Source organism: Chironomus tepperi, unplaced genomic scaffold (assembly GCF_022539635.2).
Source record: "Chironomus tepperi strain 1889 unplaced genomic scaffold, CSIRO-AGI_Ctep_v1 contig_445, whole genome shotgun sequence".
In the NCBI taxonomy this organism is placed as follows: Eukaryota; Metazoa; Arthropoda; class Insecta; order Diptera; family Chironomidae; genus Chironomus; species Chironomus tepperi.
Genome location: NW_027226567.1, coordinates 864,160 through 890,310, shown reverse-complemented (window position 1 = coordinate 890,310; position 26,151 = coordinate 864,160). Strand labels below are relative to the sequence as shown.

Here is a 26,151-nt window from a genome sequence, read left to right as displayed (position 1 = left end):
TCATCCATAACTAAGACGAGAAAATTTCTCAAGTGCTTTAAATGTTCTTAAATCGACTTCAAACCCAAAAGATACCAAAATAAACTTGAAGTTCACTTGAAAGTTTTGGACTAAAAAAAAACCACAAACCAAGTCAATTTTTGTTTGGTCAAAGTTGCCCTCAAGGGTAATTTACATCAATTCAATCAATTTATTTTCTAAATTATTTACAGATACTTGAATTTGAGATAAATTGGAAGTTAAAGGTAAATTGGTAATGAAATATGATATCGGAATCGATAAACTTCTTTGAACTGAAAAGGGGGGTTTTAAATTCAATATTTTAATGAGCAGATCCTTCTCAATATCAACAAAGGAATGCTTTTAATGATTTGTGGGATTAGTTATTGCAGGAGCAGCTGCATTGACTTGGAAGAATAATAATACACAACATTTGGAACCGAACTTGTAAGGAACATACAAATGTCTGGTATGGATTCTTACTGCTCTTAAGCTGAGCTCAAAGTCGACTCGAATATTATGTGGGAGTCGAACCGACATGAATCGACATTTGCATACAAAATCCGGAATCGACTTCGAGCTCTCCTTCTAAGTTTCTAGACGAAAAGGAACACTTCCCCAAAATTACAGTCCAACTGGGATTCGAACCCACGTTCTTTGGATTACATATAACATGCATATATCTCCTGAGCTACCGAGGGTTGCTAGAAAGGGGGGCAAAATGCTCACTTAAAACTTTTTCTCTAACTAAGGTATCATTGGGTTAGTTTCTCAGCTTTTAAAGTGCCTAATTGATGCCAATATCGATTTCGGCTTTGATCAATTGCTGAACGTTGCTCCACATATGATTTTGGATATGATCAACTAGTGCTTTTGGGTATGGCCAATTAGTTCTTTCGTGTACACAATAAGTGCACGACCCCCAATTGAATGAAGGCTCAAATCAACTACATTAATTAAGTTTGTAATTCCATAAGTTCAATATTTCATAGAAATAACAAAGAAATCCTCTAAACCAAGTTCCTTTGTTTCGATCAAATCAAACAGAACTCCATCAGTTAAACGCCAGTTTTACGTCAATATAAAGTCATCAGCACATCATACGAATCAATAAACTTTCATTGACTTATGATGATATATCGGTGACCTTACTCTGTTCTCCATCTATTTCCTATATTGCAATAGTTTACGTTAAATCTTGTTGAGAATTTACTGTGATTTTCTTCAAAACATTCCTAAATTGCTTTACAGTCTACTCGTGCAAATCAAAATTCCTTTTTTGCCTTTTGAACTGAATATTTTCAGATATTTAAAAGTGTACAAAATCAATTTGGGTCAGAGGTGGGCAACCTGTGTGCTGTGGCACACTCTAGTTGTAAGTCTGGATAGCAATCGCACTCGGTATGCGGTTTATGACATTTTTGGTGGTACACTAGAGTGTCGCAACACACAGGTTGCCCACCACTGATCTAGACCTTACTTGATATCTCATTTATATTGAGATGGACCAAAAAAAAAAGTTCTAAAAGGATCGAATTCTTCAGCCTGTTATTGTTTCTGAATCACAGTGAGTGCCTTTTATGTCCCTCAAATCATATCAAATTTCTCGAATTTGACGCACCGTGAAATACAAAATTTTTAAGGACTTTTTTTGTCTATCTATTTTTTTTCATTGAGATATTATGAGTACCTGTACAACTTCACATAAATGTTTGTTTCTACTCGAATGCTTTGCAAGAACCACTTTTTTTTTTGTTTATCGAACTTTATTTCTTATTGAGCTAAAAAACAAGTTAAAGAAATATAGAAAAAAAATAGTAAATTTTTTTAGACTTTTTCGCATTGCTGGATTTTTTTTTTCGTTTTGAAAGTATTTCATGTCTCGTGTTCGTTGATATTTGAGAAAGTTATATAAAAATATTTCCTTCTATTGATAGATAAGATGTTTGGGGATTGCTGTTGATATATATACAATTTTTTTTTTGGGATTTTTCTTATAATTTCTTCGATGTCGATATGTTCATATTTTATAATTATGCAGAAGATGATGAATGTTTTTGAGAAAATTTTGACAATTTTTAAGTATCGCATCGCTTTTTACGACATTAAAAATGTTTAAAAATTCTCGATTTTTTGCATACCCATTTTTGGTCCACCGCCTAAATTTTTGGCATTTGCTGCATTCATACGGCGTATATTTGCATCCATACTGTTTGTGCTTGGTGCATTTGAGCCAATTATTTTACCCGAACCGGCGTTGCCACTTCCAGGTCCGATTTGACCTTAAATATAAAAGAATTGTATTGTTAGGTATGTAAATTAATGCATAAACGGCAGTGGTGGTGTATTTTACAAGAAAACTTGTATACAAGTATTGTATACAATTATTGCATACAAGTTCCAACTCTAGTTTTAAATAGAGTTCGACAAAATCAAGTAAGTATGCACATACTGTTTTCAAAAATTGTATTCGTGTGCTAGAATTACATGTGAATTGTAGTACTTGTATGCAATACTTGTATACAATATTCCCACATTTGCATACAAGTTCGAGCCCAATTAGATAGCCCATAATATGGCATTAATTTGAATCTCCATCCCATTACATCCACCACCAAACCACAATTTATCAAACACCAAAAAATGTCCATTACACATATGAATAAATTTACCTGGTGTCCGTGCAGGTCGTGCAGGCTCAACAGGTAATACACGACGTCTCTTCTTCGGTAATTTCGCACGAGCTTGTGTATGTGAATAATACATAGTAAAATTACTAACGATAACAGGAACGGGTAATGCAATCGTTAATACACCAGCCAGAGCACATAAAGCACCAACAAACATTCCAATGTATGTCTTAGGTGTCATATCACCATAACCAACTGTAGTCATTGTTACTAGAGCCCACCATAATCCAAGTGGAATGCTATTGAAATCATTATGCGGATTTGTTTGGATTCTCTCCGCATAATAAACAAGACTAGCAAATATAACGATACCTAATACTAAGAAAAACACTAAAAGAGTCAACTCCTTTGCTGATGCCCTGAATGTTTGTATTAAAATTTTCAAGCCAGATGAGTGACGTGTTAATTTGAATAACCTCATAATACGTATGATTGAGAAGAATTCTAAAATATCAGCATTTTCCATATTTGGAATAAGTTTTTGTAACATTAGATCACAACTGTAAAAGACATGAATAATGTAACATATGAGCTTGAAAATATTCAATATTTTAAATACTCACAAGAAACTAAGTGTTGCAATGTAATCAATTATATTCACAGATGATATAATAAATCTCAATTTACTCGGCGATGATATAAATCGTATCTGGAAATAAATTAAATAAATTTAAAATTGTATAAAATATATAGATATGAGTGAGTAAGTACGTACTTGTGGTCAATATAATTTTTATTAAGTGCTTTAATCAGAGTTGCAAAACAAGAACCTGAGAAAGGCAAAACCGTACAATTTCTTGATAATTTGTAGGGTTTTGTAAAAAGACAGACAAAAGCCGTACAATTTCTTGATAATTTGAAGCATTTTGTAAGAAAACCATACAAATTATCAAAAATTTGTACGGTTTTGTCTGTTTTGTAAGAAAAACCATACAAATTATCAAGAATTTGTAAGGTTCTTTTGTAAAAAACCATACAAATTATGATGAATTTGTACGGTTTTGTATGTCACACGTGCCTGTCTTGCAACTCTGACTTTAATTACCAAAACAAGTTAAAAAATTTATTTCAATTGCGCATTTATCCTCAGTTTCAAGGACAATGTTTAATCCCCAAAAATTTGTCAATTTTATTAGTGTGAAGGAGGAAAGACAGTTTGCCTTTAAAGGGCATCCTCATCACAAATGACAGCCGTACAATCAAAATGCTGAAAATTTACTTAATTTATAGCAGGGCTCACTGCCAAATCTGTGTCATGAAGAAAAAGGAAAAGGCATCGCTTTTTTTTTGTGGATGAATAAAGAAGTAAACCGTACAATAGAAATTCATTACAAAAGGCTATATGGAGTCGTTACAAATGAAGATACTACCGACAGTCACAAAAGTGAAATGAACATTGGGTCAATTTTATGTTCAGAGGAATGGAACGGCAACAACAATAAAAATGTGCAGCTTTATAAATTAAATTTAAAGTTGGAATTTCTATAGAGCTTCAAGCGTCATTGAATAGCTATGCTGTACAATAGTTTTTTTCAGTTCAAATATTCTGACTTGAATATTTTACGAGCTATCAAACTTTTTCTAGCTTAGGGGATTGCAGGTTTGGTGGAATTGGTCGTTTTGTGATGGTTTGTTATTGTCATATTCAGGATGTTGCTCTTAACTTTGTTAATTGTTATGGAATAGAAGTGGAATTGAGTTATGAATTGAGGATATTATGACTGGAACTGCGGTAATGATTAGCTTGACAGCGGGTAATCGACAAAGAAATTGCGAGCAAAATTCAATGAAATCTGCCTCGAGCCAGAGTCAAGTCAGCATAGGGTTAGATTCTCGGCCATTTCTACCCCATGTGCTGTCCAGGTTAGAATTGACAGGGAAATACTTAATATCCTTAACTGGCAAACGGTTTCGCAAGACGCAAACATTTCCTATGAATATGTGTTTCATCCGCGACAAGGAGAGATTCGAGGGTTATACCAAATAGTTCTCCATGCCTACGCTCTTGTTAAGAAGTCTCTAGGGTAATACTTGGGGTATACTATGTATGATCATAGTGTTAACCAGTCTAGGACAAATAGATTGATCATAGTGCATGCCCTAATGTATGTCTTCAAGAATACCGAGCTAACCAGCTTCTGAATACAAGAACACATAAGAAGCTACACACAATAAGAACAATCCACACCAAGCAATCGACCCCCTAAAACATCTCCACGAAACTGAATCATGTAAAAACTTTCACAATTTTCAATTGAATAAATTAAATTTTTCCAATTTTAAACAAAGGAAAGAAAAACTTTTCATCTATAAGAATTAAAAATAATATTATTCACTTACCAGTATCTCAATTGTGAACCAGGCGTTACACACGCATTCGATATAAAAGAAGAACAGATGTGCATTAGTTTCCTCTTTGTCCACATACCAATCTGATGATTGATTTGCTGTTTTTACTGATATATTCTTAATTACTGGCACTCTCATGTCCGGATGTGTTTTCAAACAAAATGATACAATCGATACGCAAATAAAAAATACGGAAATTATGCCTACAACCTGAAAATACACGAAAATTAAAATTAATGGATCGGAATATGGTCAGTTAATGGCCACAATTTTCGGATATTAAATTGGCGTAATTAATTTTACCTTTGCAGCATTGCTACTGTATGGCTCATCAAATAAGGACCATATTTGCGGCTTCATATTTTGCCACCAACTCACGTGACCTTTCACATATGCTTCTTCGAAGCCAAATTTTCTAGCTACTTCTTCTTCGGAAGGTTTGTCGGTATCTAAATCTAATCTATCTAAAACTGCTAGTGTTTCTTGAGTATTTCGATGCTGTTTTTAGTGTGAGATGAAATGAAAGAAAAGAGAGAAAAATTGTAAGAAGATGAAATGAAAAAAAAAAAAAAAAATGATTTTCGTCTGTTAGGAATTCTTATTTTTTCGAAAAAAAATTATCTGGAACTTTTCCATCACGGAACATGAATCAACTCAACATTTTCTAAATGGGTGTATTTACATTTACAGAATAATATGCTAATTTTCTTAGGAAAGATTATCTTTGAAAATTTTGGATTTTTTGTATCATTATGCTATCGAGTATGTAGAGACAGGAATGAATTTAACTGGGAATGATTGAAGGGAACCCCCTTCCCCCCTGCAACCCAGCCCTATCTTATTTTTTTAGACATTATGCAAACATTTTTGGTATTTTGTGATTTTTGTCTTGATGCATAGCCTGGATCCAATGAATCTCATGAATCCCATGTGCCATACGCCATACATGCCCTCCATCCCATACATACCTTGCACACCCTGCGTTCCATGCATATTCTGCATAACCTTCATCCCATACATGCTCTGAGTACCCTGCATTCTGAGAATTTCCTTCATTTCGTGCATTTCCTGTATCCCGTTTATACTGTGCATTGCATCCCTTGAATACCTGCATACTCTGCATACTCTGCATACCCTTCATCCCATCTGATTTCATATGGGCATACCCTATATAACCTGCATCCTATGCTTACCCTTCATGTTCTTCAGACCCTGCCTACCTGTCTCCCTGCCTCCTGGTGATAGAATCGTACTTTATTGCGTAAATCCAGACTTAATTTAGAATTTTTTACCCAAATTTTGAAAGACTCACTTAATAAAAAGTTTGAGAACCACTGACAAACACCATCAAAAATGGAAATTCAGACAAACCTCAAAATTGCTTCCCACTCCATATCTGGATAGTAAATATCATATATGCACAGAATATCCCAAAAATATTTTATGAGAAGTTTGCGGTACTAAAAGCACATTAGGTTGATCGAAAACTTTAATGGATTTAGATTTTTATTACACTTTTCAAAGGAACTGAATACCTTTTCTGTTCCATTTTAATTAAACCCTTTCAGCTTTTAGATTAAACGTTTATGGTACGAAATCACATTTATAATATTAACATGAAATGTAAGTAAATATGAAATTTTTACAGCTGGACTAATAAATATCCTTCATGCTCATTTTTATGATTAAATTTTAAAAGAAATAATCAACAAATTTTCGTAATGAATAATAAATTTAATGTCGTCTGCATTTATCATTGAGATTTTCTTCTTTTTCTGCACGTATTTCTACCGTATTAGTTTGTCGTTGTTTAGAATAATTAATGGAAGACAAGAAAGCATGACTAAAGTTTTACTTCTTAATTCTATCACGGATATAAATGACATTTTAGGGTGGACTATTCTAGCAGTCAAAATTACTGAGAAGTTCTTAAATAATTATAGTAATCTAAATTATAAATGGTGACTCTGATGAAGGATTTTAATGAATAATTTGTGAGATTGATCATTTAAATGAGGAAATTGTTGAAACCTTTTGGCTAATTCAAGTAATTTTCTATAAACTTTAAGTTTCTGGATGTTGAATCTTGTAATTTAATTATTAATAATGTCAAAATTTAATTTTCAACTGATTTTGTCAACCTTGTTCTAACGTTCATTTGAAATTCGAATAATATTTGTTATCCATAGTTAAAAGCCCCTTTTTCATACAAAAGTTCAATTTGTTTTTGAACTTCAAAGAATAAACATCAATCTAAAGGAATTTTCAAATAAATTTACCAAAATTACATAAAACCTGAACGTTTTCTACATTTAATCAACCCAAAACCACCCAAACTGAGTCCAAATCATCCTCAATCCTTGTCCTAACATCTGCGACAAATGTAAACACACAATAACTTTCGAATTATTTATTTTCTCTCGCAAATGGAAAGTTAATAACAGATAATACATAAAAAATTCATCATTGTTACCTGTGTATATGTCATCCAACAACATGGTTCAACTTGATTCGAATCAAGTCCCCAGAAAGCCAACTCCTCCTCGAACAAAGGTCCACAGACATCAGTTGGATAGTGTAACTTTCCAGTTCTAAAAATAAAAACAATTCATCATCGAGAGTCAGTCGGCACATACAAATTATATTTTTTTTTTCTCTCGCTTTTTTCTTTCCGTTTATATCAAAACAATATACAAGTTTTAATATCCAACGAAATAATAAAACAAGAAGGAATAAAATGTATACGATAAGTTGAGAATACAACTTGAGATGAGAAAAGCTCTCAACTTAATTGTTGCTACTTAAGTGAATGGTGTGTTGAAGAGGAAGCGCTATTTGAATATTAAAAGCCAATTGATATATGCTGTAATATTTGAGTTGATAGGAAAGATTGTTTGTTGTCAAGAAGTCGCAAATTAATTAAAGTGCTAATATTATTTTGTTTTGATGATCAATGATGGCTGTTTTAGTAAGATTACTTAGATTGTTTTCATTGGTTTAGGAATTTGAAGGAATTTTAAGGTTGCTGAGTTCAAATTTAAATTTGTTTCTGATTAGAAAATTTGAAAGAAATTAACCAAGCCATCCAAAGTTCCGAGTACAGTAACGCAGCTCTTGATCTCAAGGTATATTCAGGATGTCCTGAACTGGGCGAGTATTCTCATAAATGTGAACAATTTTAAGCCATTTAATCATCAAAACCTTCATTGTATTCCATCCAATCTTCATCTAAATACATCTTCTTCTGCAAATAGTCAGTTAAAATCTAAATTTATAGCATCCAAATCCACACGTTTCCTCGATTTAAATTGGATCTTATCTAAGCACTAAGATACAGCAACAAAATTCCACGACAGCAATTACTTGGTCAGGACTTTAAATCTTAATTACATTTAATTAGCCAATAAATTAACTCCAAAATCCTAAATATCAAGTCATTCGTCCTCTAATCGAGAATTCGTGCGAAAATTACATTTTTTGTCTGAGCCATCACGTCTTAAAAGTATCCAATGACAACAAGACTTTTTCAAAACTCAAAACTTCAACAAACCAAATTAACGAAAAAATTTTCTATTTTTGTTGAGAAAAAAGTTCAATTTTAAATCAAAAAAGTAAAGAAATCTCATCAAACAGTCCTCTTCAAATCATCATTTAAGCATAAAGACCCGAGAGACACAGGTGAAGAAAGGTCCGTCATGGAGATTTTGAAGGAATTGCTAAATAAGCAACTATATGGACTCTGTTAAAAGAATATCCATATGGACATCAAAATGAGCCTTTAAAACTCCATGTCGTAGCCTTCTCGACATATGACACTCGGGTCAAAATCAATAGAAAGTCAAAACAAAATGTACCTGTAATAATTGAGCACTTGTGCAAAAACGCCTGGATGACGATCAAAGAAATATTCATTCAAAATTGGATCATAATTTGCAAGTGCTTCAGTGAGACGAGAGAGTCGAGTGGCAGGTATTTTCTTCAAGGTTGCTTTATACGTTTCATGACGAATGCCACCGACATTAAGGACAACCCGATTTTCAGAATCCATATTTATTAAATTCATGTTGTCTGCAGCCAGTTGGTGGGAGATGGAATAATAAATTTTTAGTATTAATTACTATTTTGGCTAGCTGTAAATCAACTCATGTCTTACCAAATTGAATTATTGATCACTGTGCATTGAGGCACAGTATCAAATAACGATTTGAAGAAAAATAATTTTTTCTTCTCCTCACTAAAATAATAAAAAAAAATTTTTTGTTCCTTGCGATGCGAATTGTTCCTTCTTATTCTTGTCGGTTATTTAATTGCTAGCAGAAGAGCAATATCTTACATTTATTGTACTTTTATTTTTTAAGAGTAGCATCTTTTCTCGTTTTCATTTGAAAGCCTAGATTGAGTATTTAAAGCAAAATTTAAGCTACTTGACTTGTTCATGACCGTCAAAATTGAAAGCAATTTTACAGAACTTTTGTGAAATTCTTTTCAGCATTTCTTCAGTCAATAACTTCTGTTCGTACACATCAAAACCTAATAAATTTTTTGTGGAATCTAGTTCTAAATATAGACACGGTAATGAGCTGTCTACGATGTTATAATATTTATAGCTCAAAAATTCTTGGAATTTTGAGGGAATTCCATTAAATTTTTAAAAGATTTTAAATTTTTTATGGCAACAAGCACATGACTCGATTTTGAACTAGATTGCAGTGTGCTACTTGTATCGAAGTGATTATAAAATACACTAAGTTATGATTCTAAATGTGATGTGGGCATTCACTAATTGCTTAACGCTGTTAAGAGAAAAGGAAGGATGAGGGGCCGGAGATACACGTCAAACCAAAGCTGTAAGTCGACACACTGGAAGTCAACTTGAGTCAAACTAAGTCGACTTCAAGCTCTGCTAAAATTCAGCTACATGGCCCAGAGTAACCAATGCAATGTACCTAGCTGCGATTTGTGCGTCGTAAATACAAAAACTAAGTTAGTGTGACTAGAAACAGCGAAAAATCATCCAAAACCGACTAGACTCCCCTGCGCTCGAACCCGGGTCGTTAGAGTCGATAATCCGACACTCTAACCATTACACCACTGCCGCTTAAATTCGAGCTCTGCATCAAACAACAAAAAACTGTTCCCATTGACGTTTCATCACAAAAAGTTGATTCCTTGCGTGACGTAATAACTAAAATGCCCCTAATAAAAATTTCATTTTTAAATTAAAAGATTCGCTCTAAATTTTACTATAATGTTTTGTTAATTCAATTTAGAAAATTTTAGTTCATTTAATGGGAATTTATTGATGACTTAATATAAGACCAGGATATGAGTAATCGATTAAGTAGATTACACACTATGGCGCCAAGACGAACATCCAGCAGTGAAAGCTTAAATTGATTTCTATGAAGGGAATTCGGCAATATTCCAGCTGATCCAATGACTGCCTATAAGAACGAGAGTCGTTATTTTTTTTGAAATTCTGATTTTCCCGCACTTTTGTTCAAATGGCGTTCGAAATTCTTCGAGTAAATTTATATATTATTGACAAAATCTCAATTTTCATGCTTAATCATTCTATTATTATGATTTTAATCACTTTCGTAGTATTTAATAAACCTAAAGAACTGCTTTTAATCTTCTTCAAGCTTCAAATTAAGAAAATTTTCACAAATTTTCATTTTCGCAAAATTTGTAAACAAAAATATTTGTTTACAAACACAATTTGCGAATGAAAATATTTTGTGCAATAAATCTCTTAGAATAGACAAAAAATAGTTAAAAACACCTTAATGTGCTATTTAATATCGGATAATATCAAATTAAAGGTAGATTAAAAGATAAATTAGCATTTAAAAGGGAAGAACATTTTTCAACTGTCATTTTTAATTTGAAAAAAGTGCAATTTCGAAATTTCGATTTCGAAGAATAAGAACCAATTTCGAAAAATAAGAACCGTCGGCAGCCATTGGCAGCTGATATAATTAAAAATTCGGCCGCAAGCTGATGTGACTCTAGCATGGAACTAGAATCAGCAAAATCCGGTCTTAGAGCATGCTTGTCTGGACCAGCTTTTGTGGTCCAGGTGGATGGTATTGGTGGACTGATTTCGACACTTTTTTAAGGCAAAAAATGCGATTAACAGCATTATGCTATTCAGGATTTGAGCTCTTGTCTAAAACAGAAGAATGACTGTGACTGATAAAACTGCAGTTCATGCACATTAACGTCATACATGCTTCATACGTATGCATATGATCAGCATAACACTAGCTTGAATAATTCTCATATAATATTTGCACTGTTCTCTAATATTTGATTGTGCTTAATAATCAGAATGAATCTTAATCACACTGTCTGTCTAACTAAACACCGCTGTGCAATGTTAAGCCACAAAAAGCTCATTGAAATTGTCTTAAGAATAATTATTGTTATGCAATGTTCTGTAAGACATTTTTGCAGCGTCTAAGAAAAGATTTTTAATTAAGAAAATGTTCTGTTGACCTAAATTTTAAGTAGACATTGGCAAACAGCATGAAATTGTCCAACTTTAACCAGTCAGATATGACATCCTTGAATAATCCTTAATATCCACATGAAATCTTAATATAAGCGTAAATCATGAGTAAATCTTCTCATTATTTATTGAAATCGGGTCTTAATGCTATGATACCTTTAATACGTAGATAGCAATCCGGGATGAATTTAATGGAAATGTTATAAGCTTAAAACTTATCCTTTCCTGAGGGATTGAATGGGGAAAAACGCATTTTATGGTGTAAAAATGGGTCAAAATCAGCTTTTATGGTGCTGTCAGGTCAACTTTGTGATTTAGCGACGTAACCGTGTCTTAGGACTCAATTTCGAGCATCCTTGTCATAAATAGTAATTCATAAGATCCTTAGATTTCAATCCATGTAGGCTATTCATAGAAAATTCTTGAAATCTTCCAAAATTTCCATAAATTTAAATCAAATCCCCCACAAAAATGTGGGAATTTCATTGTAATGGATATTAATTGCAATCCAGATTGCCTCATAAAAAGTCTCTCAGCGTTTTTAATTCGCCATAATCGCTTATGATTAATTGTAAATTTTCCAGAGAATTTCTTATAATTTACATCAATAAAATTACTCAGAGGCTTACAGCAAAATTTTCCCAAGAATAATAAATCTCTCAGAATTGACACATCCTTCAGTACATAAAAAGCAATTAAAGCTGACTGAAAAGAACACTTCTAGGTAGGAATAATCGGGATTAATGTTAATTAATCTGTCGATTTTACTTCTATAGACTTGATCAGGATTAAAAGGAATTTACTCAAGCATCCACACGTTTGTATGATTTTAATTAATTCTGACTGTATTTACTCTTTTATAATCCAGAAATTTCTATAAATGTCATATCCCAGCATGTACAAATAATTACATTACGGAATCAGTTTACTACGCTATTCAGTCGATTCGTTAACATGAATAGCCTTTACTGACTGAATCTTTCGATTTAAAATCACCTTGTTAAGGCAATTGAGGCATTAAGTCTTAATACACTCAGAGCCATAAAGAGAGAAAAATTTCAAAGAAATTAAACTTGCCATTCAGGTTCCATTCTTTTGTAAGATTACTACAGCTGGTCCCAAAACGTAACATACAATGGCCATACATCCCCAAACAAAAATTTTTCTTCATTGAATTTTAATAAAGTATCGAAATAAAATTAACTTCCACAAAAAAAATGTGAAGACATTGTTGGGACTGTGAAGAGAACTGTGTATTCATTTAAGACTCGTAAACCAAGAGAAAAAAAAGGTTGAATAATACCTGGATTAAGAAGAAAGTTGTCAACCGTCCTACATTCAGACATAAAATGAAAAACATTTCATTATTTTTATACGCTTTTATTTAGGTTGCTCTGTTTAAGACTTTCAAATTTTCAAGTACCTATATCGACCACTTCTACTTAACTTCAAAGGCTGAAATTTGGCATAGTGGTGTATTATAGGCTAATATAGAACACATTAAAAAGATTTTTGAAAAAAATTTAAATTTTGCTCTAGTTAGGGCCAAAAAACTAGTTTTTTAAGGTCAAAATCTACGATTTCTTGATATATTTCTACTTTCATGAAAGCTTGAGAGCTGAAATTTGGCATGAAAGTATATCTTAGATTACTCTGTTTTATGGTTAAAAGAAATTTGCAAAATTTTAAAATTTCGTAGTAGTTAGGGCCAAAAAACTAGTATTTTTACTCAAAATTAAAGGATTTTTCGACATATTAACCACATTTCTTATCTGATTGATCTGAAATTTTAACGAAATCTTTCATTAAGCATTCTTAATTAAAATCAAAAAGATTTTTATGAAAATATTTAAAAGTTGACGATTTTATAAAAACAAACCCTAATTTTTGGCCTGTTTTAAAGTATAAATTTATTTTCATGGAACATAAAATCGAAATTTTTTAAACTGTTTCTACTCAGTTCTATTTAGGACCAAATTCATTTCAAATTAAAATTAAAATTGTCATTTAAAAGCGATTTTTAGTCTTCAGATACTAACAATTTTTGATAGAGAAAACTAAAAAGTAAAAAATAAAAATATATAAAAAAGTTTTTTAAAGATACGCTTTTATTTAGGTGCAATGAAAAGTAGAAAATAATATTTAGATTCCAGTCTCAAATTTAAAAGAGACAAATTTTTAAAATTCGACAAAGAAAATTATAATAAAAGCGTGGGCTTTGATAATGACTTTTGTAGATTCGCCCACGCTTTTATTATAATTTTCTTTGTCGAATTTTAAAAATTTGTCTCTTTTAAATTTGAGACTGGAATCTAAATATTATTTTCTACTTTTCATTGCACCTAAATAAAAGCGTATCTTTAAAAACTTTTTTATATATTTTTATTTTCTCTACATTTATTATTGCAGATGAAATGAAGGTTTTCATTTTATAGTCTATTTTTTTTTCTGTATAGTCACTTGCCTCAATATGTCTCCATACTCGGTCAATTATGGAAAAAGCCAACTAACGCTAATTAATGAAATCATTTGTTGGAATGTTTCATTTCCCTTTTGTGGGTTCATTTGAATATTATGTAGCTATACATATTCCCACTATGTGAATTTCTGGTGTAGCCTGACAACTCAAATAGGATTTGAACTCTTCTTAATTACAGCAATTGCTACACATCTTGAGGATTGTGTTTGCCTCTGAAATGCCATGAACTTCATGTCGTTTGTGGTTTTGGTCTTATGCTATGTGCCATGTCCAACAAAGCCCTGACAACACTCTATGTCAGGTCTGACAACACTCTATGTCAAGGCTTTGTGTGGCATGGCACATAGCACAAGACCAAAACCACAAACGACATGAAGTTCATGGCATTTCAGAGGCACAGTAATGTGTAACGACAGACAGTTTGGACAACATCAATCTAAGTAATGACTGAGAGCCGGCTTTCTGGTGGGAATCGAACCAATGATCTTATAAAAGTGAGAATTATAGATATCTGGTCTATTGCCTAGCAACTCGACCACAGAGTCCTTACTCTTGCACTGGCAGATTTGCCTACATATGGCTTGATATCTGAGATTCCTTTCTCTTCCGACACAACGATAAGATGACAAGTTGGAAGCTTCATAAAAGGCCATAAGCTGTCTATAATTTTTTAACAGTTTAAGCAAGGCTAAAAGAGGCAGGAGGGGTTTTGGTTCTAAAATTAGTTTTTTTTTTGCGTGACGTAATAAGTGAACAGCCCCTAGCTAGAATACCTATATATATGTAAAAACCAAAAATCCAATTTATAATGCCACATATAAAATAAACAAATTTATGACTCATCCCATAGTCCCAATGTCATTTGACATCAATTATCAACGAACCCTTTATCTCCTCTTAATTCCTTCTTCTTTATTAAAATCTATTAAACGAATGAGAAACTTGTTATTTTTTTTATTCCTATTCCTACATGCGATCATATGGTATTTTTTTTAAATCTTTTTTTAGAATTTGCTTTGAGAATCACCAATAATGTTTATTTAAACCTTTTAATAAAATTGCAGCGATCTCGTTTCATTCCACTCCGTATATACAATTTGGATATGTTTAAATAAACGGAGTGAGCAAAACGACTCGAATTACACACACATCTCGTATTTTTTTTAAATCCATTATGAAACATATGATGAACTTCCAACGATTATGATGATTATTATACTATGAGTTTGAGGTTATTAATAGCAATCCTATTAACATCAACGTAAACATGTACGAGAATAAAAAAAATAATATTATCTAAAAAATTTACAAACAAGTTGAATGATGCATGAACTTGAATCACACAAGGGAGAACGCATGTTACGATAGAAGTTCTTAGAAAGTGATTCCGGAAGTCAAGCATAAAGAAGCGTAAGTCGTTTTGGGAATAAATTAATATTTCATCGACCATGTGCCAATATAAAATAAATAGTGTGGAATAGAACAAGTTCCTTTTTATTGTTTTGTTGGATGAACAGAAGAAAAAAAAAAGTTTTTGAAGAGTTTGAATAGTTAAACGATTACATTTTACGTCTGTTACGTACAATTTGGCTTGTGGCCTATGAGATCAGGCTAAGGAATTTATGAGAGAAAATTTGATTTTCTTTCAATTCGTGACTAATGAAGCATTCAACGAAAAAAGAAATTTGTTATGCAATTTATGAAATCAATATCGATATCATGAGATTTTGTTTTTGAAGCATATCCGACAAAATCATGTTTGAATTGCTATAGAACTGTGATTTAAGGTTTTTGTACTACATAATTTTTTATGTGTGTTATTCGCTCTATTCATTAAGTTACACAATTAACATTACTTTTTTTGTGTGAATCGCTCTACATTTTCACACCTAAAATGATGATGATGTATGAAATGATAGCAATTAGCGCTTCTTAGATGAGCAACGGGACTATGTCGGCAGATACTTTATTAGTCTATTAGTTCTTTTTTTTTTCGCTCGTTTCATGCTTGGAGGTGTGTTTAGACTGAAAGCTGACAAGACAAGGTCCTTTGTCTTTTAATTGTTTGGTGATCAAGAAGAAACGTGGTAGGCTTTTACTTCAAAGTAGGCAGTTTCATATAGCTTAGAACTTACTTACAACAGATAGCTCGAAGTCGACTCGAATTTTGTATGGAAAAGTTGACTTGAGTCGATTCGACTTTTTACAATTCATACAAAATTCGAGTCGACCTCGAGCTCTTAGAAATACTGAATGCTTCTAAACATCCGGATACGCAGATTAGCTTAGGATCTGCTCTATGCTTCTGAAAATTGGAGCATATGGCTGCACAACAACATTACTAGATCACTGTCATATTCCCTTGTAGAGGGCAAAACATAGCATATGCACCTTGTTAATGACAGCTTTAAGAAAGACCTCGCCAAATCACCAAACTCAAACTTAGATATATCTACAGCTTATAGTGAGATTTGAACCATTCCTTTGATGATATTATTGCATTTAGCCTACAAAGTGAGGCTGTGAGTCGGAGCTTCCAGTGCATATGATTTGAAAAAGGTCATATAAAAAACTTCCCATTCCGAGTCTCGAACCCGTGATTGCTGGGTTGGTGTAGAGTGATTTAGTCACAAGGGTCGAAACCACTACGCCACCAAGCCACATCGTTCATCATGTCGCTTATGTTGAATAGTATCTCAATTATTTTTGTAAGAGCTAGGATTCATCTTGCTGCAGTATCATCTGGTTAAGCCATTGTTAGACAAACTTATGGTCCAAGGCATGCTATTGAGCTCCCAAATTGTATGGAAATGCCATGAACCGTGTTTGTGTTGAAATGTCATGAGTTTCATAAGTAAAAATCATAAAATTCTCCTTAATTCCAATGCTGATACTTGAAAATAATTAATTTAATAACTTTGATTGCAATCAAGACATTCTTCATTCCACAAACTTAACAACCCATTCAAAATCCGATTGCATAACTAGTCATCATGATAAATCTACAATAAATGTTGAAAATTCTCATAGCAAAAACATCTTCGAATCTCTTCAAAAAAAAAAACATCCATTTATCTAACTCGTATTTTTCTAACCTTGACACATAACTCATCAATTTTCAAAATGATTTTTCTATTCATCTTCACGACAAATTTTTTTCTTCTTCAGGAAACTACCTGACATTTATGAGATGAGAAATTGTGTAACATTCCGCATCCTGATGTAATCCCGTATAAACAAATAAGAATGAGATTCTTCTTTAAATCTTTTAAATGTCAATCAATTGTGAGTTCAATTGAATATTATATGAAGACCTGCCCGAGACAACACGAGCGATTTGATGAAAGAAAAAATCTGCCACATCCTGTGGAGGAACTCGCAGTGAGAAAAAAAGTTAAGTAAAGAAGAAGAATAAATAAAGTTTATGAGAAACAATGAGTTTCGGTTCCCTTAATGAGAATTAGCACTGTGAAAAGTCAATTGTGTGTTTGTGTCATGCACAAGTACGCAGTTGTAGATATAACAAAATAATATTAAAATAAATAAACTTAATTATTTAATAAAAATGTTCTCCATCTTCTCGTCTTGTTCTTCGTCCTATTTTGGCATATCACTGTTGCATCTTCGTCTTCTTACAATTGTTTCCATTATTTTATTATTGTTATAAGAAGAATATGTCGTAAGATAAAGTTTTTCATGTCCTTAAAAACCAGAAAGCCTGTTCATGGTTTTTGTACAGTAGATGGGATCGTACGTAAATGTTGTGTGGCTTGAAATTAGAATTTTAGAGGAAATGTGATACTGAAGGGTAAGAGCTTGTTGGGAAGTCATTAAAAACAAACTACAGAGACGCGTTTAGATCTGACAGACATGTCCCTTGTCCTTGCCCTACACATTACTAGTCAGTCATCGAATCTTCTCATAATTCATTATAAGCTAACATCTGTCAAGTCATGGACCAAAACTCTTTAACTAACACCAAATGGGAGCGACTAAAAGATCTTGTAGACGACCAAAGAACCATTGGAAGAAAGCTATTGATAGAGATGGTGTTGCACTTGGGATTAGAAATAGGCAAGTAGAAGCCAGCGATAAAGCAAGCTTCAGGCGACATCTATCGTGGATCGCAATTGATTAGTAGGAACAGCGAAGGAAGTAATTCATTTAAAGATTCGTGACAAAGCCATCTTCATTTGTGTCGCTCGTGCTTGTAACGGTTATCTTTATTATAGTCCAAGATTTGAAAATTGATCCTTGATACATCAGATACGGAAGTTCAGGAAGAACAAGCTGTGAACAATGGTTTGAATTTTGAGCTTTTTAGACAGCTCTTCAAACAGTTCAGTAAATTTAAAAACTCTTCACCTAAAATCAAATAATAGACATCACTCATAAACAACTCCCGCTGAGAATTATGAAAAATATGTTTATTTTTTCTCTGGATTTTCAGGTTTATTTGTCATGCAAAAACGAATGTTAATTTTTTGTATAAATCCTTTTTGTGACCCACTTTTTATCTCTTCCCTCTCAACAGGTTTTGCATAGTAGCAAAAAAAAAGTTATACACGTGTAAATGTTCGACATGTTTGGCAATGCCTTCAAACTTGTTCATACAGAATAAAAAAAAAATATAAATTCCTTTATCATCATTGTTACCACTATCAAGGTAAGTACGCGAGTAATACACAAATTGATTTTCGATCAACTAAGGGTGCAGCATAAATATATATCTTACATAAAAAGTATGTATCAATAGGCACAATACAGTATATATATTTTTTTTATTTATTATTCAAATTTAATGACGATGTCAAGTCTATATATACGCGGTATATTTCGGGGTTGTATAGGAACAGTTCCTTTATTAGAAAAAAATATTCATCGCTTTATGACTTTTGCCATGAAAAAAGATTCAAAAGAAAAAAAAACTTTAACTTTCATATTTTACGTGTACGTAAAATTTATTTCCTCACATATTCATTTTCATATATGTGATTTTTTATTCAGGCACAGTCGAATGAAGAATGGAAAGTTATTCTTCTTGTGTAAATGTTGGTATGTAGGAGATGACTTTTTAGCGCATTCTTATGAAATGTTTGAGAAAGGTCCTGACAAATTGAATTTTTTTGTGATTGTAGAAAATGGCATTTTTTTTAAAGGTCAAATGCTATTATGAATAGGAAGCTTGACTATATAAATTAGATTAGTTGTTGCTAGGCTCCCAAATGTAATTTATTTTACCCCATAGTAACTAGATGAATTTAATTAGCAGTTATTAGCTTCTCAATGTAATTTATATTAGCCTTAGCAAAGCTTGATATTGACTTGAAATTATATATTAGGTTAGGGGTGGGCAACCTTTTTTGTGTCATGGCATACTTCTTGATTTGAAAATTTCAAAATAAAATCGTTCATTTTTGGGGTTTCTTAGAAAATGTCACGACACATCAGGGTGACCAGTGTGACACATCAGTATGACACTATGACACACTAGGGTGACTAGTGTGACACATCTGAGGGATCAGTGTGACACTTTAGAGTGACTAGGGTTTTACACAAAGGTGGCCAATGTGAAACACCAGGGTGAAAATTGTGACGCACCAGAGCAACCAGTGTAACACTCTAGGGTAATCAGTGAGAAATACTAGAGTGACAAGTGTGACACATCAGGGTGACATGTGAGAGACATCAGGGTGACTAGTGCGATACATCAGGTTGACTAATGTGTCAAATCAATGAGACTAGTGTGACACACATTGGTAGACTAATGTGATACAACAGGCTGAACACATGGGTGGACTATGTGTCGTGGCACATAGGTTGCACAACCTCGCATTAAATTACCAGTTCCTAGTTTCTCACAATTATTAAAATCAGCTTTATTCCTTTCAAAACTTCCCCAATAAACAGAAGAAAAATATCCAGAACGACTAGCAAGATGTGAATTTAAATAAAATGAAATATTCAGCTGCTTTAACGCATAACCTACTTTCTCATGAGAAGTTCTCAACGATTTATCGTCAGTTTCATATCCCCAAGGAGATTTACGCTTTATATCAAAGTCAATCATAAATTATTAATGGCATTCATACTGAAAATTCTGAAAAATTCTTAGCAAAGAATAAGCGTCAAATGGTTTATATAACTCAGTGACAATGAATTTTTGATGCTTGAAACAATGGTCCTATAAATTTGATTTCAGACAAAGTCTTAAATTTGTTGAAAAAACTCAAACAAAAACATTAATAACTATTCCTGGTTATGTGGAAAAATGTTTTTAAATGAGTATTGTTTTCAAGCTTGCACAGGAACTCTATGATAGCATTGCGGTTAGAGTATAATACCATAAATTGTGTACTTTAACCACAAAATTGAGCCTCGAAGGGACTGTACACTTATTGTGTCACATGATGACGAATTTATATCATAAGCAAGGATTGGAACTGTCGAAATTTCTATTTAATAACTCCCATTTACCTCTTCCTACACACTGAATACAATAAATACAGAAAATGCATGTTTGGTTGCAAATTGAATCACATTTTTGAGAAATGAAGAGAAGTTGTTCAATTATTACGTTACGCAAAATAAGCAAAAGTGCCTTGATAGCTCACTTAGCAAAGAATGGGTTACCAAAGCTAGTGCTGAATTTGAATTCAAATCTCATAACTCCGACCCAATGATTTTTCGGAAGTGTAGATACTTCCTCTTCTTAAGTGTAGCAGTTTAATGTCGAAAACCAAGAATTGGGCACCGTGAGATATAAGAACGGGTCATAAATGGTGTGGTTAGAATAACTTCCTACCCTTCGCCTTGTTTCAAATTTTAAATTTGGAAAATTTGAATTTAACTTAATGAAATTGGTCCTTTATTATGTTTCTGTTCCAATGTAAATGGAACTTGTACTTAAGTTCTGGAGAGCCTATCTTTTAGGCTTTCTGCCTATGTCTACTTCATACGCTGTAAAATGCAGACATAGAACGCGGTGTGAAAATGAACGAAAATCCGACCTTATGGCCGACATGACTCTAGCCTGAGGCCGGATTTCATCAAATCTGTGTTTAATTCTGAGTCACATTAGCCCAGGAGCCGAATTTTCAGTCTTCATTACGCCATGTGCTTTCTGTGTAGGATGCCCATCTACATACATTTCAGCGGGACATTAGCCCTAGCATCATAAAATACTAATGACTAGAAATTCCCCCAAAGTCAGAACTGTCAACAATAATTAATTCTCAAGTTTGTCAGACCGACAAAACACCAATCATTTGCAAACTTATGCTTAATATGAAGAACTAATGCTGAAAAGAAGTCATAAAGAATTCACAAAGCATCGCAAAATCGCATTCAATATTTAATAAATAATAAATTATATCATATAAAACTCTACAAAATCCAAAAAATATGACCTCGAATAATCTTTAGATAACATTGTACCATCTAATGCGTTAAAAATCCATGTTCAAGTTCCTATTTTTTCGATTCACACAAAAATTTATTTTTTCACTTTTTTATATCACTTATTTTTGTATGCATAATAAACATAATATTGCAGACGACGACTAAACATTTGTTATGCTTGAAATTATATTTCAGTGATCACTTTTTTTTATTATTTAAAAAATTGCTTTCATCATCACTTTTGTGCTCATCCTACTAGCCTCTTCAGCAGGAAAGGCTAGTAGACAAGCGAGCAAATTGTTTCAATTAAGAAAGAAAAAAAGTTTTTTCTTCTTCTTCACTTTCCTCTCTTCCTTCCTGGCTTCTTATGTATTTTTAATTTATTACATGAAAAAAAAATTATTACTTTATGCCGTGTAAATCCGATTTTGATGGCATCAAACGGTTCATATGATTTATTTTACACGTTGTACGGTCATCCGTAAATCTGTGAAAATCTATCACTCCACCCAATTGTTAGCACTGACATTATTTTTTTTAAAAATATTTCACTTAAAGTTCTTCCTTTAAAGTAACAAAAAAAAATTCCTTCTTTTTTTTCTCTCAATTACAACTTGCGTACGGATGGCAAAAATTGAACTCAACGAAACTAAAAACATAAAAATTAATCCAAATTTTATCGACTTTTGATGTCCTTAACTTGATTTTGCCTTTGTTTAATTAAAAATTTGTCTTTAAATTAGTAAAAAAAAAGTTTAGAAATTTTTTGAGAATTTTTTTTAACTTCTTTCGACCTCCGAACAAGTGACATTAACGATGTTTCGACAACTACTAGCTGGAAAATGCGAAAAATTGATTGAGTAAAATGATTTTTCTTTTCGTACTTTTTTTTCTTTACTTTTTTCGACATAAAAAGGCGTTGAAGTATGGAAAAACAGGAATATTCGAATGAAGAGAATATCAATTTTCCAAGCCTTACTCTCTCGCGCTCTCGGCACTCGACACTGAGAGGAGAAAAGCATCGAAAATGAAAATTTTTTTAGAAAAAAAGTCATTTGATATTCGGGAAAATGAAAGCGATTCTTTATTTGGATTTTGTATTATTCATCTATAAATAAAATCAGTTCCAGAAACTTTTTTCATTTATTTTCATTCATTTTTGAAATTTTTCTCATCATCAAAATACTGGAAATATGGAATAGGAAGTGTAGTTTTTGAGAAAGAAGACATGCGTATAGCTTAAGAAAAAAATATACCACAATAATGGTTTTGCTATGTCCAACACGTATTTTTTTTTATTCCTCTTCCATGAGAAAAATTTGTTCGATTTTTTTTTCCTTTCCTTTTTCTGCTCTTTCCACTATATTCATACTTTTCATACTTTAAAGCATGTACGGAATGGAAAAAAATTGTTGAATGTAAATAAGCTTTAAAATGATGAAGCATGATATGGTTGAATATTTTTTTCTTTCTCTTCTTTTCTTTTCTGTTCATACATTAGGAAAAATTCGACTCTGTGCATTAATGCTACGCTCTTTTCCTATCTTGATTGTAAATTATTTGCGGTGTGGACGAAAAATTATGGCAACGGATTTTTTAAGTTTGAATTATTTTTTCCGGATTTTTGAAAATATTATTAATTGCATCTAGTTATAGCTAGTTTATGGTTGTTAGGTATGGTATCCTACAGCTAGCTTACTAGAGCAGGCTTTGATAAACCGACCATAATCTTTACAACTTGACAAAGGAAAAAATTGTCAAGTTTTCAACTAAATGTGCAGACTAAGCGCTGCTTATTCAATCGGATTTTTAAATAATAAATTAAATTGCCAACTTCAAATTTATGTCAATTTAGAAGGTATGGTCGAATTTTATATCAGAAGCTTCTGCAAAATTTAGCAACAATCAGTTAATCCGAATAGCATAAGTCGATTAATCAATTCGAAATTCTCGCCATATCTCTGCATGGTGATTTATGGTCCGGCACCAAGTCATGACGCCAGCCTGAAGCCGAATTTTTGATTAACCGATTTGTGCTATTAACAAGCAAATGTATTAGTAATAGCTTACTCTACTTAAATATACAGTTGAACAAAAGAAGACTGAAACGATAGAATTGGCTCAAATTTATCTGAAAATTAGATTTGAAAATTGGATTTAAACTACAGATGAGGTTGTATGGATAAATAAATCGAATCATGAAGCATTAGTCGTCCTTAGAATGAGGCACACGACGCTAAAACTAGGGATAAAACTAGAAGAATAAAAAACTGTAAATGAATCTAAAATATTCAAAAAAACAACAGAATATCCCTAAAATATCAACCTTTCCCTTACAGTATAAAATTCCATCCACATCCCCCTTTCATTCAAATTTCTTTTTAAATGTTATTTATTCCCAATCATTTTTGAAAAATTTGGCTTTTAAAATTCCATTCAAAGCTATTTAAAACATTTCATATATATTCGATAAAAAAAATATAATTCTCATTCCTTTTCCGTTCTTAAATCCACAATATTCTCACATTACAATGACTAATGAGTATGCAGAATATAAAATATCACTGATGGATATACACACAATCAGCGTGGCAGGCAGGCAGGCAAAAAAAATCATGAATGCTTTTATCTATTGTTGAATACAAACAGATTGTTAATGAAAGCTCATTTTATTGTTCGTTTTTCGGTTCATTGCTGCCAATGATGAGGAAATTTTCTTTATAGGAAGTAGCACATACAAAAAAAAAGATGAAATAAAATAAACGTTTACTTGTGTGGATGTCAATGAGGAAATAAGAATAAAAAAAGTTGATAATTTCTTCTATAACTTCCCCTATCCGAACGGAAGCAGAATGACTATGGACGGCAGCTTTTCTTTTTAGGACATGTAAAAAAATATTTTTTATTTTACAGTATCTGAATTTAGCTATTTATAGCTTTAATTTTCGTGATTATTTTGTGGATCGAAGCGTTTCAATGGGCAGAGGATGGATAGATTTGGGTATGCAATTATGGGTTTTTTATAGTTTAGGGATTAGTGTTGTTCGGTATTTTGAATCGTTAGGATTACAATTAGGAGTGGACAGGTTTATGACATTTATATGACTTGTTATACATATGTAGCGCTTCCTGAAGTCTTGATTTTGAGAACGAGATCGAAGCCGAGACTGAGAACAAGACTAAGGCTTCCAGACACTTTGTTGAAGTCTGAGTCTCTACAATTTCGACTGGGAAGCCTTGATCAAGTTCTTAGTTGTATTTTAAGTGACTGCAAATCGCATCCAGAAGACACAAACTCTTTGAATTAGTACATCTAATCAATCAAAGCTCTGACCGGTATGTAACTTAATTTAAAGCTGAAATTTAAAGAGAATCAACTAGTTCTGATGGTAAAAATCTGAAAACAATACAATTTTCGGTTATATATCTTTATACACTATGGATATATGGTATGGGTATTTACGTGGAGGCTTCTTCAAAGTTGTGGATCTGATCAGACTTCATTGATTATTTCTTAGTTTTTTTTTGATAGTTTCGGCCATATTTTGGTAATTTTTTGATAGTTTTGAGTCGTTGGCTTACACAAGGGAGGAAAAGAGGAGAATAAAGGGGTCCTACCTTCATAATGCTTCATATTAAGGTGTTAATAATGCCTTTTTAAACGCTTTTTTCAATTAATTTATAAAAAAAACCAATTTTTTATTGATTATTTTAATCATAATTATTAACACAACCTTGCATATAAACGCGCAGCTATGGACCTTAAGGTCTGAAAAACTAATGTTTTTTTTTTAGTATTTTAAGATCCACAAGCTTGATTTACTGCTGAGTATGTATTCTAAGTAATAAATCTAAACTGAATCAGTATTCAACTTGATTTTCCACCAATTTCATACAAAACCACCATCAATGAAAAATTGACAACAGCAGCTAAACCTCATCAAAATATCCGCAAGCTTCCTCAACAAAAAAAACCAAAATAAAATATCAGTCATGAATTTCAACTAATACTCTTCATTCATCCAGTCATTTGTGTTCACATGTTGCTCGCATACGATGTTCACTTTCATTTGAATTTTAAAGTCGATGCGCTAATATGAAATCGGATATGCTTCCATACCTCTACATAAAAAGCGAAGCCTTTTCTGCTAGATTTAAATTCAATCGCATGTAAAATCATCGAGTTATAGGCACATGATTGATTTTTAAGGGATCCTTTTGGAGAAATTTTTAAAATCCTCAAAACAGTTGTGGAGTGAAAGTGCCTGATTTTAAGGTTGTTCAATAGATTTTTTAGATTTCTTTTTACAGTCAGCCATTAAACTGACCCTAACAGCATTAAGATGGGATGCGGGAGATAAATTCGGCGGGTCATGGCATGTAATTGGAAAAGAATCATTTTATTACAATTATATTGGCTGATATTATGGCTGTAAATGAAATAGATAAATGACTTCTGTTGGCAATAGCTGATGGACATAATAAAAATAACAGAACTGGACGTAATTAACATAAATTAAAAATATACAGTAACATAATCATACCAATAGACAACATTTATTTCTACATCGTTTGATACAAACACGTTCGGGAAATAAAAAAATATTGGGTCACAAAAAATTTAACTTTTTTTTCCATGCAACAATTTTTTTTACTTTATTTTATTTAAATTTATTTTTGTCTTCGTTTTGTTTTTATAATGAGATCAAATAAGAATT

General features: G+C 32.3%; 1 protein-coding gene across 2 annotated transcripts; it reads right to left on the bottom strand.

The window, feature by feature from the left end:
- Window positions 1–909: 909 nt before the first annotated feature.
- LOC139098291 (potassium voltage-gated channel protein Shaw-like) lies at window positions 910–22,130 on the bottom strand. 2 transcript variants are annotated; one of them, XM_070650428.1, is made up of 9 exons: window positions 21,442–22,130; window positions 9,193–9,429; window positions 8,894–9,107; window positions 7,513–7,630; window positions 5,343–5,537; window positions 5,031–5,249; window positions 3,254–3,339; window positions 2,673–3,190; window positions 910–2,282 (listed from the first exon to the last, which is right to left on the bottom strand). In XM_070650428.1, the coding sequence occupies exons 3-9, from the start codon at window positions 9,100–9,102 to the stop codon at window positions 2,116–2,118; spliced, it is 1,512 nt and encodes a 503-aa protein (XP_070506529.1). In that variant the 5' UTR covers window positions 9,103–9,107; window positions 9,193–9,429; window positions 21,442–22,130; the 3' UTR covers window positions 910–2,115. The 2 variants fall into 2 exon arrangements, with proteins under 2 accessions (XP_070506529.1, XP_070506530.1); XM_070650429.1 differs by having other exon boundaries at window positions 21,470–22,130.
- Window positions 22,131–26,151: the final 4,021 nt, after the last annotated feature.